Source organism: Maniola hyperantus, chromosome 13 (genome assembly GCF_902806685.2).
Source record: "Maniola hyperantus chromosome 13, iAphHyp1.2, whole genome shotgun sequence".
Lineage (NCBI taxonomy): Eukaryota > Metazoa > Arthropoda > Insecta > Lepidoptera > Nymphalidae > Maniola > Maniola hyperantus.
In genome coordinates, this window is record NC_048548.1 from 7,173,199 (window position 1) to 7,192,719 (window position 19,521).

At 36.5% G+C, this 19,521-nt stretch overlaps 1 protein-coding gene across 5 annotated transcripts in view; it reads left to right on the plus strand.

The window, feature by feature from the left end:
- Positions 1–1,221: 1,221 nt before the first annotated feature.
- Positions 1,222–19,521, plus strand: part of snama (something that sticks like glue) — a 32,977-nt gene continuing 14,677 nt past the window's right edge. The window contains exons 1-14 of one of the 5 annotated variants that reach the window (XM_069502491.1): positions 1,222–1,702; positions 2,101–2,332; positions 2,918–3,029; positions 4,291–4,418; positions 5,086–5,252; positions 5,983–6,073; positions 7,336–7,427; positions 8,264–8,329; positions 8,831–9,034; positions 11,254–11,303; positions 13,909–13,980; positions 15,864–15,928; positions 17,274–17,369; positions 19,083–19,313. In XM_069502491.1, the coding sequence (XP_069358592.1) occupies positions 1,537–1,702; positions 2,101–2,332; positions 2,918–3,029; positions 4,291–4,418; positions 5,086–5,252; positions 5,983–6,073; positions 7,336–7,427; positions 8,264–8,329; positions 8,831–9,034; positions 11,254–11,303; positions 13,909–13,980; positions 15,864–15,928; positions 17,274–17,369; positions 19,083–19,313 (1,772 nt within the window). In that variant the 5' untranslated portion in view covers positions 1,222–1,536. Of the gene's footprint in view, positions 1,703–2,100; positions 2,333–2,917; positions 3,030–4,290; positions 4,419–5,085; positions 5,253–5,982; positions 6,074–7,335; positions 7,428–8,263; positions 8,330–8,830; positions 9,035–11,253; positions 11,304–13,908; positions 13,981–15,863; positions 15,929–17,273; positions 17,370–19,082; positions 19,314–19,521 lie in introns of those variants that run through there. The other 4 variants (XM_069502492.1, XM_034974791.2, XM_069502495.1 and 1 more) reach the window with 4 other exon arrangements.

The window sequence follows — 19,521 nt, forward strand, 5'->3', positions numbered from 1 at the left end:
ATATTTAGAAATAATTTTATAGGATATTTTACTGAAAAAGAAAATAGTTGCGGATTTTAAAATATTATTTGTTAATTTAAAGCCTTAAAATTGTAAGACTTTTGTGCACTAAATAGATTTTAAAATTAAATAGAAATAACTATGTCTTCGTTTCCTGGGTAGGTTTATTGCCATAACAAAATAGAAATTAAAAAATCTGGAAACTAAAATATTCCCATTGCGCTATTATCTAGACTATAAGAAGATAGTCCAATTGTCCAGAGGAATGCAATTCTATGGTCCACAGCTTATCAGTATTTTAGAGATTTTATCTCTTGGCAACTATGTGGTGGCCACCCCTAGAGTAAGTAGGTACGTCTCTGGAGTAAATATGTTCCATGGTGGCACAGATATATTATACAGATATGCAACCAGCGTGGCCCCCTCAGTCCCTCTCGCTCAAGCAGAGGTACTTAGTTGTGAAATGATATTCCTCCTATTTTACGTTCGCTTCGGCTATTGTAGCCTAGTATACTGCAACCCACCATTGCACAACAACTTCAAAAACAACAAAACAAATTAATTTTTTTTTTAAATACTTGAGTCAATATAACCTCACTTCGCGTTGTTTGCCAAAGTCTCACGTACAAATACATTTTGGCAAACAAAAAAAAGGCCACGGTGATAAGGACAACAACAGTTTTGTCACGTTCTAATAAGAGCTTAAATGCATTTAGCTATCTCGCTCTAACAGAAAGTGTCACATGTACCTACATTGAATATTATGTACCCAGTGGGCCCTACCGCGGTTGTTTGACAACTACAATGTCACGATCGCAATCATCTCTGATTGGTTAATGCTCGCTCACTATTGGCCACAATGCATTGTTGCAACAAGAATCGCACAAATTCAGCCAATCAGAACAATTGAGATTGTAATAATGATTGATGCAGGTTTTAGACAATCGCCCTGCGGATCAAAGGCATTGGCCAAGTCTGGCCAACACTGGCCAAGTCACTCGAACAGACCCTCCTAACCCTCCTTGAGTCTATGAGACAAGGGTAGTCTATGGCATAGAGAAGGATGAAGGAAGGAAGAAGGAAGGATTATATTAGGATGGTCCAAAGAGTATTATAATATAGGTACAGGGTGGTCCATAGTGATTATATGATTATCATGATTCGTGATGATTATATACTCTTTGAGGGTGGTCCACAGAGTACTTTTTATATGGTCTATGGTAAGGAAATTTTTAAATGGCGCCTGGCGGTGCTAGTTTGCAATTATAGTCGGGTTAGAAAAATTATGTTATTATCGAAGAAATAACCAGAAACATGTGTGTTAATTTGTTTAGTGTAATAGACTAGTTAATAAAATTTGTACTCATTAGAATTTAGATTGCTAGAAACCAATTGATTGGACTTTAACCGGGGCACTGTATAGCTTGCAGGCTGCAAATCATCCAGCTTAGCTAATTTGTTCATCAGATTGATAAATACACGTGAATCTTATTTTGTCATGTTACATAAAATACAGATACAGTGTTCTTTACGGAGATGTCTGTGCACTATAAATTTAAAAGCGCATTGGATTATGATACTGTTACGTTCGATGGACTCCATATTTCTGTAGGTGACTTGAAAGCTGCTATTTCACAGCAGAAGCGAATAGGGAAGACTTCTGATTTCGATCTTCAAATAACTAATGCTCAAACAAAAGAAGGTTGGTTCTATGAAAATCGTTTCGCTTGTTTTATAGTTTTTGATCAAAGTTCCTCCTGCTGCCTCCTGGGTCAATTAATTTGTACAAGTTGTAGTACAAAATATGAATTGTAGTCTACAACTACCAATTACATACTTATAGTCATGCATACTACTACAACAATTTTAGATAGTCAAGATAGTATTAAGATTTATCAATTTTGACTGTTGTCACTTTTATTATGTTAAAAACTTCACAGTTTCACTTTGACTCAAATCTGAATTCAAAAACAATAAATAATATTAAGTATCTTAGTATTGAGTGGTAATTCCAAAGTGTTATCTCAAATAAAGATAAATAAAATCACACCTATAACTTTAAGTACCTATATTTCAACTTTTATTTTCATTTTATTGCAGTGTATGTAGATGACAATACATTGATTCCTAAAAATACATCACTATTAGTTGCGCGGGTGCCACTTTCTCAGCAACCAAAGAAACAGTGGGAAGGGTCAAGTAATAGTCAGTCTCTCCATAAAGATGTTGCAGTTAACAAAGGACTGGCTGATCTGTCTCGCATGGAAGGTAGCGAGCAGGATAAAATTAATGCTATGATATCACAGTCTACGTTTGATTATGACCCTAGCAAGTAAGATAATTTACCAAGGCTTGAACAGAAAAATAATAATGAGTTAAACCTATCAATAAATATTACATAAAAGTATTTTAAATAAAGTACTTTAGTAGTACATGTATACAAGTACATTGCTTGTATCTATTGTATTTTTGATTTCATGCTGCTTAAGCTTTGATTATATTAGTGCATAGTTATATGTAAGATCAAAATTTTGTGTTGCTTGTGATGTAGGTATTTGAGTTGACTTTGGGGTGGTTATTTATATGATTACACATAGTTTGCCATAGTCATTAAAAAAATTTAAACTGTTAAGAGTTGTATAACAGTCTATAACTTGCTAGCTAATTTAGAGTAACACACTATAAATATAATAAAATTGTGTTGAACTAAGTACAACAATTTTGATTAAAACAAAAACTGTAGTTGTTCTTTTTGTTTTATTTTAGTTTCAAATTTTCAAACTATGCTTAATCTGATCTTTGTTTAATTACAATTTGTAATTCAGTAGTAAAGGCACATATTATTCTTGTTTATGTACTATTTTTTTTTTAATATTTTAACTTTCCACATACTTTATTTTATATTCAATTGTTTCAGCTATCAAAAAATTAGGGGACAGAATCAAAGAGGAGCTGTTCCTACTAATTACATTTGTTATAAGTGTCAAAAACGTGGACATTGGATTAAGGATTGTCCAATTGCAAATTCGGTAAAATCATGTTTTAATATTGCAGTTATGTATAACAAATGGATACTTGAATCTTGTACTTGTAGTACTATTTGTATGAAGGAATTTCTAAAGCTGATTTAGTGTGCAACCTCACATACAAATAGTACTTAATACAGCTACTTCAGATCTCTGATTAAGATCAGATGTAGTGTGTTAAATGCATTATAACACACTACATCTGATCTTAATCAGAGATCTGAAGTAGCTGTATTAAGTACTATTTGTATGTGAGGTTGCACACTAAATCAGCTTTAGAAATTCCTTCATACAAATAGTACTACAAGTACTTCGAATCAAGCCATAAAGAGCCTTAGGACAATCATATTGTGTGCCTCATTTACCAGTTGACTCGTCGCCAAACCAATAGTTTTTTGCTGAATCAGACCTAATTAGAATTATTCTAAGCAGGCCACATATGTAGTAATAGAAGAAATAGTAACATATTTTATTCAAATAAACTTTTACAAGTGCTTTTGAATTGTCACTGAATTTACACTGTTGGAATAAGAACCAATCTTTGAAATAACTTTGAGACGCGCATCTTTCTGATGTCACTTCAGCTACAATGGGGCGGGTTAATGCTGAGCTCAACCTAATTTTAGAGTATTCGCATGCTCTTCTTACTAATGTAATATGAAAAGGACAGACACAATTTGACAGTTTTAAATTTAATTTTTAGATGGTAAAATCCGTGATTTTAGCACGTACTCGCGAACGTACTGTTTAAATTTGTATTGTGCACTAAAATTTAGAGTCTTTAAATGTGAAAGTCATGTTCCGTTCCTTTTTTAGCATTAGTAAAAAGAAAAGGATGCAGATACTCTAAATTTAGTTTAGAGAGAGACTAGAGAATTGGGGCCAATATTTTCATCTGAGCTTACACCTACTGCACCTGAAGAAGTTTCACTTACAGTATGATGTAGAAAATATAGTACATCTACCTTTAGAATAGAATAGAGTAGAATATATTTTTATTCAAGTAAACTTTTACAAGTGCTTTTGAATCGTCAGATAGTTTACCACTGGTTCAGAATGCAGTTTAGCAAGAGATAGCAGTTCCGTAGAGCTTTGTCTCTGTTGTTGAGGCCGACAAAATGTCACATAGGCATGAATGACAGAGACAACAATCTACAAAGGCCAAAATCTCGTTCTAAAGGTCCATTTACAATATTTCTTGCCGGCTACTGTATAAAAATGTGTTTCTTTTCTGTTGTATTAAAGACACTTAAAATCTTTGTAGGGAGATCCAGTAGAGATAAGGAGAAGCACTGGTATACCTCGTAGTTTTATGGTACCAGTTGATGGTCCAAAAGCCCCAGGAGCCATGATGACCCCAAGTGGAACCTTTGCTGTTCCAGCTGTGGACCGGTAAGTAAAAAGAATTTATTAATAAAATTACTCATCAAAAAACTGTTTTTAAAACTTAGCTTTAACTTGTCTCGATTATTTTGAGACAAGCGCTGGAAAAGGCGACTGACTGATATTATAAACGCACAGCTCAAACTACTGGACGGATTGGGCTGAAATTTGGCATGCAGATAGCTATAATGACGTAGGCATCCGCTAAGAAAGGATTTTTGATAATTCAACCCCTATAATTGAAATAGGGGTTTGAAATTTGTGTAGTCCACGCGAACGAAGTCGCGAGCATAAGCTAGTTACCAATAAACGCTAGAATCGGGTACTATATTATTATACAAAATATGCACATTTTCATTCATAAAAAAGTCTAATTACAAAATCAACGCCATCTAGTGGCGCTGATGTGCCTAGCTGACTTTACAAGTATTTACAGTATTTGACAAACATAATATAGTCAGTTATTGACAGTAACAACATTTTAGGGCAAAAGGAAAACTGCAAATGATGATGATGATGATGAAGTTTGTGTAGTCCACGCGGACGAAGTCGCGAGCATAAGCTAGTTGGTATAATATGGAGTGGTGGTAGTGTGGTGGTGGTCGCAAAATGAGCCTTGTAATTACATACATATATTTGCTTGTAATAAACTCTTATATATTTTTCCATAATACAGTGAAGCCTACTTGGCTTCAGAAAGCGCCGGTGGAGCAGACACGCCCACAAACGCGCCCGTCGCTCCGGAGCCCACAATTCCTGATGAATTGATTTGTAGCCTGTGTCGAGATTTACTCACCGATGCTGTGATGATCCCTTGCTGTGGAAACTCTTTCTGCGACGAATGTTAGTATGATTCAATTTACTGTTTTCATTTGGACCCTTATTTTGCCATGGAGAGCATAAACACTATGATATAATTTTGCCTAATAAGTTCTAATTTTAGTTTTTAATTTTTGTAGTTTTTAAAGTTTTATGTGTGTTGTGTATTTTTCTTTTTCTTTCTGTGTGGAAGCTGTGCAAACCATTATTTATTATAATTTATTATTATTAATATGACATGGAAATAATTTTTCAAAATCTGAGCTGCTCATTCATCCTTTACAGGTTTTGGAGTTTAGAGAGATTAATTCACTCAAGATACTTGCACTTCAAAAATAATCTAAATATATAAAAGGAAAAGGTGACTGACTGACTGATTGATTGATCTATCAGTCAATCATAGCTGGGCGTTGACACTGGTCTAACTACTGAACGGATTGGGATAAAATTTGGCGTGCTGATAGCTATTATGATCTATCTAGCTATCTACGTCATAATAGCTATCTACTATGACGTAGAAATCCGCTAAGAAAAGATTTTTGAAAATTCAACCCCTAAGGGGGTATAATGGGGTTTGAAATCTGTGCAGTTCACTGGGACAGACTCTACACATATTTGAAATAAGAACATAATAAGATAAAGACCTAGCTTTGATCTGAAAGTATGCAATAAATTGGATTTAAAAATATGAAGTATCAGTTTAACTTTCAAGGTATCACCCAATGTATATTATAATAAGATTATGTTTCTGCAGGTATAAGGGGTGCCTTGTTGGAGTCTGAAGACCATGAATGTCCAGATTGTCGGGAGAAAGAAATAGCACCAACAACTCTTATTCCAAACAGGTAAAATATGTTACCTATTAAAATATTAATAATACGGTTTTACACCAAGCGAGAAAAATCTAAAAATGTATAAACAAGATAGTATTAGCAATAATTAATCAGTCGAAAAATATTAATTTCAAACCACGGTTTGAAAACCCCGTAAAATGTTTGTTTGTTTTGGTTACAGTTTACAAACTATTTTATAAATAGTTGTTTTCAGTATTTGTTGTACATAATATACCAAAATTTCCTATTCCTAACTAAATTAGTTTTGAGATAGCCCCCGTCACAAAAATGGTGTAAAACTGAGAAATTTAAGGCCCCACCCACTTCCTTATTTTTTAAGTATAAAAAATAAAATAAAAAAGATATTCATACTCTACTCAATGAGCTCTAAAGCTAAACAATGATATCTCAGATGCTAGCGTAAGGAAAAAAAAATCGGCTCTATTTTCATGTTTGCGCCCCCTAAATTTCTAATTCAATATTTGGTTTTGGGTCAACGTTCTACACCAACTACGAAAAATTATGAGCTTAGAGACCTGTGACACGTGGACAGACAGACGAACAGACACAGACAGACAGCTGAGTGACATTAATAGGGCTCCGTTTTTACCTTTTACGTACGGAACCCTAAAAATAAAGGCGGCGGAGGTGATGGCAAGTGAATAGGTCTTTTAACATCATAATTCATAAGTTTCCTAAACAATTTTTCCGTTTAAGTGACCATTTACAACTTTTAGGGTTTCAGGGGCAGATTCTCTTGTACACAATCTCTAAACTATACTAAATTAACAGGTCTAAATCTAGTGCCATCCTTTTCCGCAAGCAACATTATGAAAGGGATAGCAATTGATTTAGACATGTCATTTTAGTTTAATTTAGAGATTGTGTACAACGGAATTAGAAATGTTTTATTTTAATTTTATTTGATTTAATTATGATGTCATCAGCACCCATAATATAATTGTCAAAGTGTGTTTGTTTGTCCTTCAATCACGTCGCAACTATGCAACGGATTGACGTGTTTTATTGCATGGGTATAGATAAAAACCTGGAGAGAGACATAGGCTACTTTTTATCCCGGAAAATCAAAGAGTTCCCACAGGATTTTTTAAAAACCTGATTCCACGTCGCGGGCATCAGCTAGTAATTAATAAAGGTGGAGGATCGTGTGTGGTGGCGTGCTCTTGGGAAGGCCATGTCCAGCAGTGGACGAAACAGGCTGATTGATTGATAATTAATACAAGTTAAAACTTAAAATAAGTAATTTGTTTCAGGTTTCTACGGAACTCTGTGTCGTCATTCCGCAACCAAACAGGGTATAGCCGCCGAGCGCCACACCGGCCCTCTGCGGGCCCTCCTATTATGGGTAAGTTTAGAAGCGAAATTAATTCGAGAGAAATTATTAGGCCCAACATGGAATCTGCCAATGGTACTGATTCTGAGCACAACCTAATTTTAGAGTATTCGCACCCTCTTCTTACTAATGTAATATGAAAAGGACAGACACAGTTTGACAGTTTTAAATTTAATTTTTAGATGGTAAAACCCGTGATTTTAGCGCACAGTCGCGAGCCTACTGTTTAAATTTGTATTGTGCACTAAAATTTCGAGTCTTTAAATGTAAAGTTCATGTTCTGTCCCTTTTTAGCATTCTTAAAAAGAAAAGGATGCAGATACTCTAAATTTAGTTTAGAGAAAGACAACGGAATCGGTGCCATTGTTTACTTTTTACCTGACTACGGCAAAGCCATAAGTAAGGATTATGAGTAGTAGGTTTGTGTTTATCTGTGTTCCACCGTGGCGCCTAAACTACTGTGCCGATTTTGATGAATGAGGTGTCAATCGTTTTCTTATTATAGTCCGGGTGACACAGGCTACATTTTAAATGAACAAAATCAATATGGCTGACGTTGCACCCAAAAAAGTGGGGGTCTCAAAAAATTTCTTTTTGCTATCGTATCGAGAGGTGTCAAATGAAAGAGTAGAAAATTTTGAGTTTTGAGAAATATAAATATACTACAACATTGAAAATATACTACAATATTAAAATATGTATAAAGCGGTAAAAAAACAATTTTACTACAATATTTCAGGTTTATTAAGATGACCATATCAGGTTCAGGTCAGGTTTTAGTTTTCAACTTTATCTTGTTTATTACTAAAATTATTTTGTGTATATAATATTTTCTCTCTCTTATTCAGAACCACCACCTGCTGGGCTGGTGCCGCCTATGAATGGTCCGATGCAACCAGGCCCTTCCAACAATGGTTAGTACTCAGAAACCTTACCATTTATTTTGTGTCTTACACTTACAACTTGTTGTTACTTTGCTCACTCTAAAGTTGGTTTGCATCAAGGTTTTAAATGTGTTTAAGCTGTGGCTAATTCAGTTGTACACATCTTGTGATATCCTTTTCTGCAAGGAGCTATAATGCTCCTTGCAGAAAGGGATAGCAATACATTGAGAATGAGACCTGTCATTTTAGTTTAGAGATTATGCACAACAGAATTAGCCACATTGAAGCTGGGTACATTTTACAGTTTGTGACATAATAGTAACATGAAGCAGTTAGTCATGTGACTATATTTGCCAGTATGTATTAATATGAGTTCTTTTATTACAATAACACTTGTGAGTTGTGGTATGAATTGCGACTGACACAGCACGGTGAAATCATTTACTCGGTAGGAGAAGGTGGATAATTGACACAGTTGCGTTTACTCGAATGGCTAACGAGTAATTGAACCGTATACATGGCCTGTGGTAGATGCGGGCGTTCGGGACGCGCGGCCGGCGCGCGGCGGCCGGGGGGACGAGTCGGACGGCTCAGCCGACGACAACATCACCGTGACCGTGCCGCCCGCGCACGCGCACCACGGCCCGCACGCCCCCTACGGCCCTCCGCCCCACGGCCCCCCGCCCCACGGCCCCCGCGGCCCGCCGCCGCCGCCGCACCGCGCGCCGCGCTACGGTACTCATTGCGACCGCTACATTGCTTTGCATGTCATTCACTGTGTCGATGTCGAGAGAATTGCTTGTGTATACCTAACTATGCCTGTATAGTTCCATTATGAGACTTCGTTCAACGAGAGCTTTTTAAAGTGCGGTAATAAAACATTCGAATGAAACATAATTATGTCAAATTCGATATCTATTAATGCTGGATTCTAACGATGGCGACCTATTTTTGAAGCAACTTGATTTCCCCATTTTGGCGCTGATAATAGCAGTGAGCGTCATGTGAGCGTATTCGGAACTAAATATAGTGATGACTGATAAGACATCTGCCAACATAGTGTAAACACAAAGACTATTCGACAGAAAGTGTACATTTTAATTCCCTGTATGCTCAGTGGGGTGCTTCGAACCGGGACAAAACCAACTGTAATTTTGTATGGAACACCTCTTCCAGCATATAGAGAGCAATGAGCCATTTTTATTTATTATTTATTATTATACCATAATGTGCACTGTCCTTACAGGGTAGTCCTAATGCGACAGTGCACTCTAATCTATCTTATACCTATTAATAATTATACTTAAAATTAAAAAACAAATTATTTACAACGATAATAAAATTATTAATCTACTACTTAAGAGTAACTAATAATCCACATTGCTATCCTTGTGAGCTCAGTCAGAGAGCAACAAAAAATATCTATTCTTTCGGCTATTAAGTGTGCGGGTGCGGAGTGCGCGCGTCAGCGGCGCCTGCCTGAGCAAGTTGGTACGCCCGTACGGCACGGCCAGCAGCAGCGGCCGGCGTCTCCGCTCCACGTACCTCTCCGGGGCACACAGACTAACCTGCGCCAATATGTCTGCATCGCAAACCTTCCCTCTTAATATCTTCAAGATATATATAACGAGCGCAAGTTCCCTCCTTACCCTCAGCTCGTTATATCCTACCATCCCTAGAACAAACAATGTTGAGTACATTAGAGGATAATATGGATATACCCCATACAGCCTCATATACAAGTATATTTAAATATATTTTAAAACTTTGGCTCAACTGTCATGTCAAAAGTACGGTTCGCCTTTAAAATAATGACTAAAATCGTATTTCTGACATGAAATTTGACACAAACAGTTGAAAGAGCGCGTGAGGAGTTAAAATTTACGTGTTATACCGATCGTTGAAAATCCAACTGCTCGATAAAAAGCGCAGAGTTGAGAATACATGTTTCCTATTTGTTTTATTCTATCGCTTTTTTAATGCGGGTTAAAAGCAACCTTTAAAACTAGGAATAATATTTTGTAGAATGATACTTGATATGTGAATGTTATAGGTATGATAAGTGGATGTGTTGACACTTGAGGTAGTTATTTCGAAGGGCCCACGATTCGCTATCTCTTGTGTTGCTAAATTATTATGTAACATAATGAATAATTGCGTCTGTCGATTTTCTTCATTGGGTAGTAGTTACTAGTTTCAAGTCGAGTGCTAGATACTATAACTTGCATTCCGAAGTGGTGATGGCCAAATGTTAATTTATTTAGTTCCAGTAATATGACAACCGGTTAAAGTTACCTTACGGTTAGTGTTAATCTTTGACCACCAATAGATAGCAAAGTGGGTTACACAAGTTAATATTCATACCAGGGTTGTTGCGGATGCTAATATTTTGACATCTGCGGATACGGATGCAGATTATTAAAAGTTCACATCCGCGGATGCGGATGACTGAATTAATACGAATGTTCCGCATTTGCGGATGCGGATGCGAATATCCGTAACTCCCCTGTTGGGTACCAACTACCATTGTACACTTTTTGATTGGTCAGTTAGCGAACGAAGATATCAACTAGCAAACACGCGCGAGGCACGCGCTACTCTGGCCCCGCCCACTTTGTTTGCAGATATGTATATATTATGTGAATGTACGTCAATTCAATGACGTCACAAACGCTCGAATCGAAAGTCCACCTTCAGATGTTCTTTAGGGTTGAACGTGAAATTTTGGCCCAAGTTAAGAAATCCTGATTTGTGCAACCCATTTTGCTTTTATTAATGGTTACATTTGAACTGTAACTGTTATATTGTAAATTTATCTGCCTGTTATTCTACTGGACATTAGTTTACTTATGTCACAACATTTGTTACCAGCATGAACTATAAGTACTCGCGCAGCTTGAGGCCGTGTTGTGGATTTGTTAGCAATAACTCACAATATTTTTCTATTGTTGTAGGACCTCCGCCAGGGCTGAAGCCACCGGGAATGGACACACCTCCCAGTAATGTAAGCCTACCATTTTTATTTTATTTAAATAAAAGTACTTAGCATACATAAGTACCCATATTATTAATTTGAAAGTGTATTTTTGTTGGTATGCCTTCCAATCGCGCCACAACGGAGCTAGAGTGAACTAGAGTGAGGGAACTCTCGGTTTAAACCTGAATCGACGATATATCAAATGTTAGGCTATGGTGACGTAAAATCAAAGAAAAATATTACTACTTTAGAGCTGAAAAAAGGTAATTTAATTTTTCTATCGCCCCAATATTATATTTTATTTTATTTTAATATTAATTTATAACTTTTAAATAAAAATAAATCCTGCATCAAATGTAGACTTCGGAGCCTCGACGTTTTGTTAGAAGTTCTCTAACTGTCGTGAGCTGCCTCCACAGGAATCTTAAAAACCTTAAACCACACGGGTGAATTTGAGGACATCATCTAGATATTAATTTAACAGTTTACGGATCTTACATCTCCATTTAGGTACAAGTAGTCGTAACTTGCCGAGTTAAGTTATAGTCCTTAAAAAATGACTCCTCACGCGCCATTTTAACTCTACGGGTCAACTGTCTTAACTTTAAATAAGAACTAAAATCGTACTTTTGACATGAAATTTGACACAAAAAGTTAAAATGGCGCGTGAGGAGTTAAACTTTACGCGATATACCTAGTAGCTACTGTTTTCTCTATTACTGTCCAATAACTGAAGACATAATATCTTCACATATCTTCTGGCAGTCCTCACAATTTAATAAGCAGGCATTCCTTTGCAACATGAGGTTGAGGAGTTTGTACCTGGAGTATGCTGACAAAAATACCTTGTAGCCACAATAGTTGTTCACAATTGTTGAGCAATTGGAAAAGCAGTTGGATTACATTTTTTGTATTTCTATGGTAACAAAATCAATGTGCAGAGTTACGTGAAAATCAGTAGAGTAGTAATTAAACATGTGAAAAATTAAAATGAAACTGCAGAGTCACCAGGTAGCCTATACGTAACCTCAGAACATATTTAAACACCTGCTTTGAAATAATGCAAAAATCGCATCTAGGAAAATGCAAAAGAAACAGTAAAAAATAAAAATATGACTGCTGGCGTTCTCTCGTAGTCTCTCGTACAACATGTCTAAAAAATAAGCTCAGAAGTATTATGTACTTAATACAAAAATTGCATTAAAGTAGACTTAGTAATTTATTAGGAATCATTGACAAAAAATTTCATTCTCTATCCTAGAAGAACCTTATAGTTTTTCGGTATAAAAACTGTCCTATATGTAAATCTTATTGAATGTTATCTATTAGCTATAAGTATGCCAATTTGCATTCAACGTTCAGTAGTTTCAGTATGAAGCGTGAATAGACAGACAGACAAAAATTTAAAAAAAGAAATTGCGATCTTGCTCTGGGGGAGCCACTAGTATATGGTCTATGGTCACTAAGTATATGGTCTTGTATAAATTAGTTCCACGGGTTTTCCGCAATATGGCGAGGTATTTTATTAACCTGGAGAGTGACATATAGGCTACTTTTTATCTCGGGAAATCAAAGAGTTCCCACTGGATTTTTAACCGACTTCAAAAAAAGGAGGAGGTTATCAATTCGTCGGAATCTTTTTTTTATTATTTTTTTATTTTTTATGTATGTTCCCCGATTACTCGATGACGCCTGAACCGATTTTGAAAATTCTTTTATTGTTTGAAAGGGTATATTTCAAAGTTGATTTATCCATTTAAATTTGGTGAAGATCTGATGAACATCTTCGAAGATAGATACTGGAACTCCTCAACGGATAAGAGTAAATTGCTCGCGATCAGTGTAATAGCTTAGTAAACAGTAGATTTTTAACCAGTCATAGCATAATTCCATGGGACCACTAAAAATTGTGAAATAAATTTTTTTTACAAAAAAAATAAAAACCGACTTCGATACACAAACACTAAAAATTGAAAAATAATTTAATTTATTACCGAATATATTATGTATACAAGAGTTAATATAGTTCCATAATAATATTTTTTGGGGTCGGTGCCAATGAGGTGCCATTGTGGAGTCTCATTAAAATATGAAGTCTAGACGATTCGCGCAGCTGAAGCTAATTGGCACCGGCACCAAAAAGTATTATTATGGAACTATATTAACTCTTGTATACATAATATATTCGGTAATAAATTAAATTATTTTTCAATTTTTAGTGTTTGTGTATCGAAGTCGGTTTTTATTTTTTTTGTAAAAAAAATTTTTAAAATTCTAAATCCACGCGGACGAAGTAATATACTAGTAATAAATAATTTATTGAACATTTTTTTTTTCATATAATTTATTCGTAATATATAGACTACTATATAGTACGAACTATTAGACTCCACACTTTTACACTTTCAGACCAAAGCACTAGATAAAAACTGAGACTGGTGTTTGCAATATGCAGCCCAATTAGACCGTAGTCTGTGCTAGGGCTGACAAGAATCATCGGCCCCACACAATTGATAAATTTTAAAGCTTAAAAAAAATGAAATAGTTACTAGATGTTAGTTAACCTTTCACACAAAACATTCATACAAATGTGAAGATAGTTCGTAATCTCCCACGTTTATTTGGAACCTAGATACCGAGAATCGATGAGCAGCGTGCGAGCACCCCGACCATCGACGAACGCAGGGATCCAATGTCATCGCAGGTAACTTATGCTTGACATTTCTATACTAATATTATAAAAAGTAGAGATTTGTTTGTTTGCTTGTAATCGATAAACACTGAAACTACTGAACGGATTTTAATAATTCTTTCACCATTAACCTGCTTTATCCAAAAGTAACATAGTCTTTACACACTGTACACAAGCTGTAATTAGAACGCTAGCAAAAACTTAGCGGTATTATTATACTGGATACCTAAACACAAGCCAATATCAATAATCATTAGCCTTAAATACTTTTAGTTTTAGTGATTTAATATTTTTCTCTGCAACTCGCAATGTATAGCGTGCAAAACTCCAGGTCAATGACCCGCCTAACTACGCAACATCGTTGACCTCTAGTGTCAGTCAGATTTTTATTTGCAATATATTGTGATCTTATAAAAATACAGGTTTTTCCGCGGTTTTTTCGTGGAATCTTGTTATCAGTAATCATAAGTACTATCACCCGTCTTCGTTTTTGCTAGCGTTCTAATTACACTCTGTATATACGTAGGTAATAGGTGTATTAAATTTGATCTGAGCGAAGCCGGGCGGATCAGCTAGTAATTATTATAAATAACTATAAAATATTATAAAATTGTAATAGTTTGTATGTATGTTTGCGCGCGCATCATTGGTTCGCCAACACCGATAGGCTTAGACGTTCTTAAGGCCTGGTCTCCACCTAAGCGAAGCGGAGGGGAGATCTGTACTGTCAACCAATCAGATTTTTAAAAGCTGGCGTGATGATTTTTTCCCGTTATCTATTATGAATCTCATTGGTCGACTGAACACGTCATCTCTCGTCTCCGCTTAGGTGGAGACCGGGCCGTTACCGTGCTTGTAGGCGTTCATTAGACCATAGGTTCTACATCATTCAACTCCGTCTATCACACGTGATGAATAAGTGATGGAGCGCAGAATCATCTTGATTTTTGTCATGCAAATATCAGTCTTGGTATTAGATGGTAAGTTATTTGTCATCCAAGTCAGGCTCACTGTCATGTGACCCGAGATATATACAGTACGTGGCAGAAAATAATGTACATCGAACCTTTAGAATGAGATAGCGGTTTCGTAGAGCGTTGTCTCTGTCGTTGAGACCGACAAAACGTCACATAGGTATGAGTGGCAGAGACAACGCTCTATACTACTACTCTATATTTCCTACTGGCTACTGTAAGTCAAATGGCGCGAGTCGTGGGGACTCCCGGTCCCCTTCGATCGCATTTGAGAGAGAGAGAGAGAGAGAGAGAGAGAGAGAGAGAGAGAGAGAGAAAAGAGTCTGAAGGTCTACTGTTCAGACCAAATTGCGACACCCAAACTGGGTATCCATAATCCTACCTTGTACATAGTTTATGGAATTGCAATAAATTGAAATTGAGTTTACGCGATAGACAAGAAGTTAGCGTTTGGTAAACTTGAGACCGCAATGTTGTGCGAGCTAATCTCATCTGTTTGCGACTACAAAGTGTTATTTCAAAAACTTGATTTTTGTGAATACAAGATTTGCAAGGGCTGTAAATTAAATTACATCGAGTTAACGAAGGTTGGTGTGTTCTGTGGTATTAACCGTTCAGTATCATACATTAAGAAACAATACGAATTTAATGTAAGTTATGATAAATAGGTTTGAACATTGTTAGTTAAAAAAAGTCACTTTGCTGAAATGACACGTAACTTCACAAACGGGGAAATTAGCTCGTACAGCATTGCGGTCTCAAGTTTAACAATTAATGTTAAGACTAAAAACGCTATTTATTGAAACGTTTTTGCGTGAGTCTTCTGTATCTGTAAGGTATTATTAAGTATTCTCTATACAAGACCTGTCATCGAATGGACGCCTTATTGTCTTCACTTAACCAAAATGACACTAATTTTAGGTGATGTTCAACCGTGGGCCGCCTCCGTTTATGCCCGCGCTGCCGCCACCTTCACATTTTAATAAGTGAGTACTTACTTATTCAAATAGTCGTTTAATTTTTTTAACTATACAAATTCGATTTAATCTAGCTAACTACTTGTGTTTTAACCTGTATTTTGCCTATTCTACTTTATTCGTCAGTAAAAGATTATAACGATTGACTACCCGGTCATTAGACCCATACGCACGGTCGACTAGTCGCCCGGCAACTCAGTCGACAGCGACCGTTAAGGTGGGTACTGACCGAAGTCACTACAGAGTGCTAAAAATATCTGTAAATCCGTGTAATATGCTCGTTGTTCGTCTGTGCTACAGATTCGCAAGCCATTCTTAGTCAAGATGTCGGACGACGAAGGTGTGTTGGGATATTTGATTTTATTCAGTTATTGTTTAGTCTAAATCTCAGAATAAGGACTGTTAGAATTAGCCCTATTGTGACACTTACTTTTAGAGCGCGATAGCTAAATGCATTTATGCTCTTGTTAGAACGTGACAAAATGATTATGTTTTATCCTTATCACCGTGGTCACTCTTTTTTGTTTGTCAAAATGTATTTGTACGTGAGTATTTGACAAACAACGTGAAGTGTAGAAGGAATGACATTTCACAAGTAAGAAAATCTGCTTGAGCGAGAGGGACTGAGGGGGCCACGCTAGTTGCAAATCTGGACATATCTGTGGTCTAAATTAAGAAGGAAAAACGAAACGTTATTGGACATCAAATTTGTTTTTGAGTGCCGAGTAATAAAGCCATTCTAACCCAGGCGTCTTCTTTCTTTACTTTGTTGTAATGTTTTGGATGGGACCCGGTCCCATAAAACAGTTTCTTCTCCATATTTGTCTATGAAATACAGAGTTTTCTCTATGTCCTACTCCATTTTTTCAACAGCAAAATAATGATGACAATAATCAATACTAAAGTTCCGAAATACCTAGAATAACGATGCTTGTGCCACATGCGCTCGCGTCGATTCGCTGCGATGTACTGACTGAAACGCGTAACACTCAAAGGATTCGCTACTAAACCGACAGCGGAGTGGAGCTCTCGCTCGCTGTGTAACACGTTACATTACGCCTTGTAACGTCGGTCAGTACCCACCTTTAGAATCTGTAATTTATATGTATGCGCACGGAGTTGCGGCGACTTCGTGCGCATAGGAATGGCGACTTTCATCGCCCAGCAACTCAGTCGACGGCGACCGTTAGAATCTGTAATTTATATGGAAGTCGCCGCAACTCCCTGCGCATACATATAAATTACAGATTCTAACGGTCGCCGTCGACTGAGTTGCCGGGCGACTAGTGGACCGTGCGTAATGGCTTTTAGTTTATGAAGATAACAAATTGACATGTATAACGTTGTCCGGCAGCCCGCCTTTCGGCCGGCCGGGCCCCGGCTACGGCGATCGCTACGCGCGCGAGCCCTTCCAGCCGCCGCCGCCGGGCATCAAGGACTCCCCTAATGGGTAAATAAAATGCTGATTTCTATATTATATGAATTTTGTACTTTCTTGAGTCATACACAATATAATTAAAACATGTGTATTCAATTCACATGCGGTAGAAATTTCAGAAACGAAACTCCGAGAGAATGAGACAAGTGTTGAGTATCGGGAGTAGGATAATGGTATTTGACAGCATGTAAAATATAGGATCAATTGAATCATGGCATCAGAATTGAATATGAATTTTGGAAACCAACTATTTAGTCAGTTAAGAGTTAAGTTTATTTTAAGAGAAAATCGACAAAGATAATGATTTTTAGGGTTCCGTACCTCAAACGAAAAACGGGACACTTATAGGATCACTTCACGACTCCTTGTGATTGGTGTTTTTAAAATTTTGTGGGAACTCTGATTTTCCGTGATAAAAAGTAGCCAATATCCATTTTCGGGATGCCAAATCTCCAGTATCTCTACACCAAACAGTTTTTTTTCCCTGCCATATAAAACACCATTATATAATGGCGCCGATTCTCTTGTCTTTCTCTAAACTAAATTTAGACTATATGCATCTTTTTCTTTTTAATATTGCTTAAAAGGGATGGAACATGAATTTTACATTTAAAGACTCTAAATTTTAGTGCACGCTACGAATTTAAACAATAGGTTTGCGGCTGGCATTTAAGTCACGAGGTTTGCCAGTTCTAAATTAAATTAAAAACTGTTAAACTGTGTCTGTCCTTTTCATATAACATTGGTAGGAAGGGGATGTGAATACTCTAAAATTTAGTTGTGATCAGAATCAGTACCATTGTCAGCTTTATTGCTACTACCATCTAGCCTATGGACTACATTTTTAATTTCTAAATTTAACTTACTGTCCAATAACTGTACCAAATAGATAATACCCGCGATATTGAAATTAAGAAACTTGAAATTTTGCATGTAGGGATTTTTAACTTAGTCCCCAACTGAGAAACGTTTCTTAGAAATTCGCGAGCGAAGCCGGGGCGGGTCTGCTAGTCATATCATAAGGGCTATAAGTTAGCTTACAAATTACAATAAATTGATGAAATGATATTTGTTTCTTTTAATTATGATTAGATGTTGTACCACTAATCATTGTATATACGACTAGTTCTTATTGAGAACGCTTCGTGATCTCCCTGAACTCATATTAGAGAGACTAAAGAGTTCTACAGGGTTTGAAACTTGTCTATGGCATACACTGATCAAAGTACGTCGGTATAGTTCTCATTAGGCTAGTTCTACATTGTAATATAGTTATAATAATTTGAAACATATGTTTTCCCTTAAACTCTGCATTATATTTTTGCTCGATCGATATAATTATTGTCATTTTTGTACACTTGTGTAATAGTCATGTCACCTTTGAGTTTTAGTTAATTTAAAGATATCCTGAAGTAGTTCAGTAGTTTTATGCTAGATTTTATATAATTAATCGTTAAACTTTGATGAATGAATGTACATACCTACTACATAATGTTTTTTTGACTAGTATCTTTTCTTTACGTTTGCTTTTCTTGATATTATAATTTCTTCTGCAAGCATCAACATTAATGACATTTTGTGCAAGTTATTTGATTTTCAAGAAATTCTCAGTTCACTATATTTTTGTTCGTTAAATTGTCTCGGAAATCGTTTAGTTATAAGCGTTTCTTCGGTACTGATTGCTTATCAACTATTATGTTGTTATCGATTACGTATTTGTCCTAGGCACGAGGACCCGTTGGAGGCTTTTAATAGAATGATTCGCGAGAAAGAGATGAGAGCTAAGCGGCGTGAAGAGGAGCGAAGACGCGCGAACTCGGGGTCGCGCAGTCCGTCTCGCTCGCGCACGTCTCGCTCGCCGCGCTCTCAGCGCTCGCCGCGCTCGCAGCGCTCGCCTCGCTCGCCTCGCGGCGCGCGTCCCCGCAGTCGCGCTACGAGCAGAATACGATATTCTCGGTTCGTTTGTCCTTGTTTCTTACTTTCTCTGCATGCATCTGTAAATTGATTCGATAGATAATTTTTTAAATCTTTGAAAATTCCTTTTTCTAATTTTGCCAAATTATAAAAAATATGAAACAGCCTATCAGAATGTGATCAGATTTAATTGATTCTTACTTCGATAAATTATGGATTTTACTTTAAATTAGTAAGGTTTACTTTAATT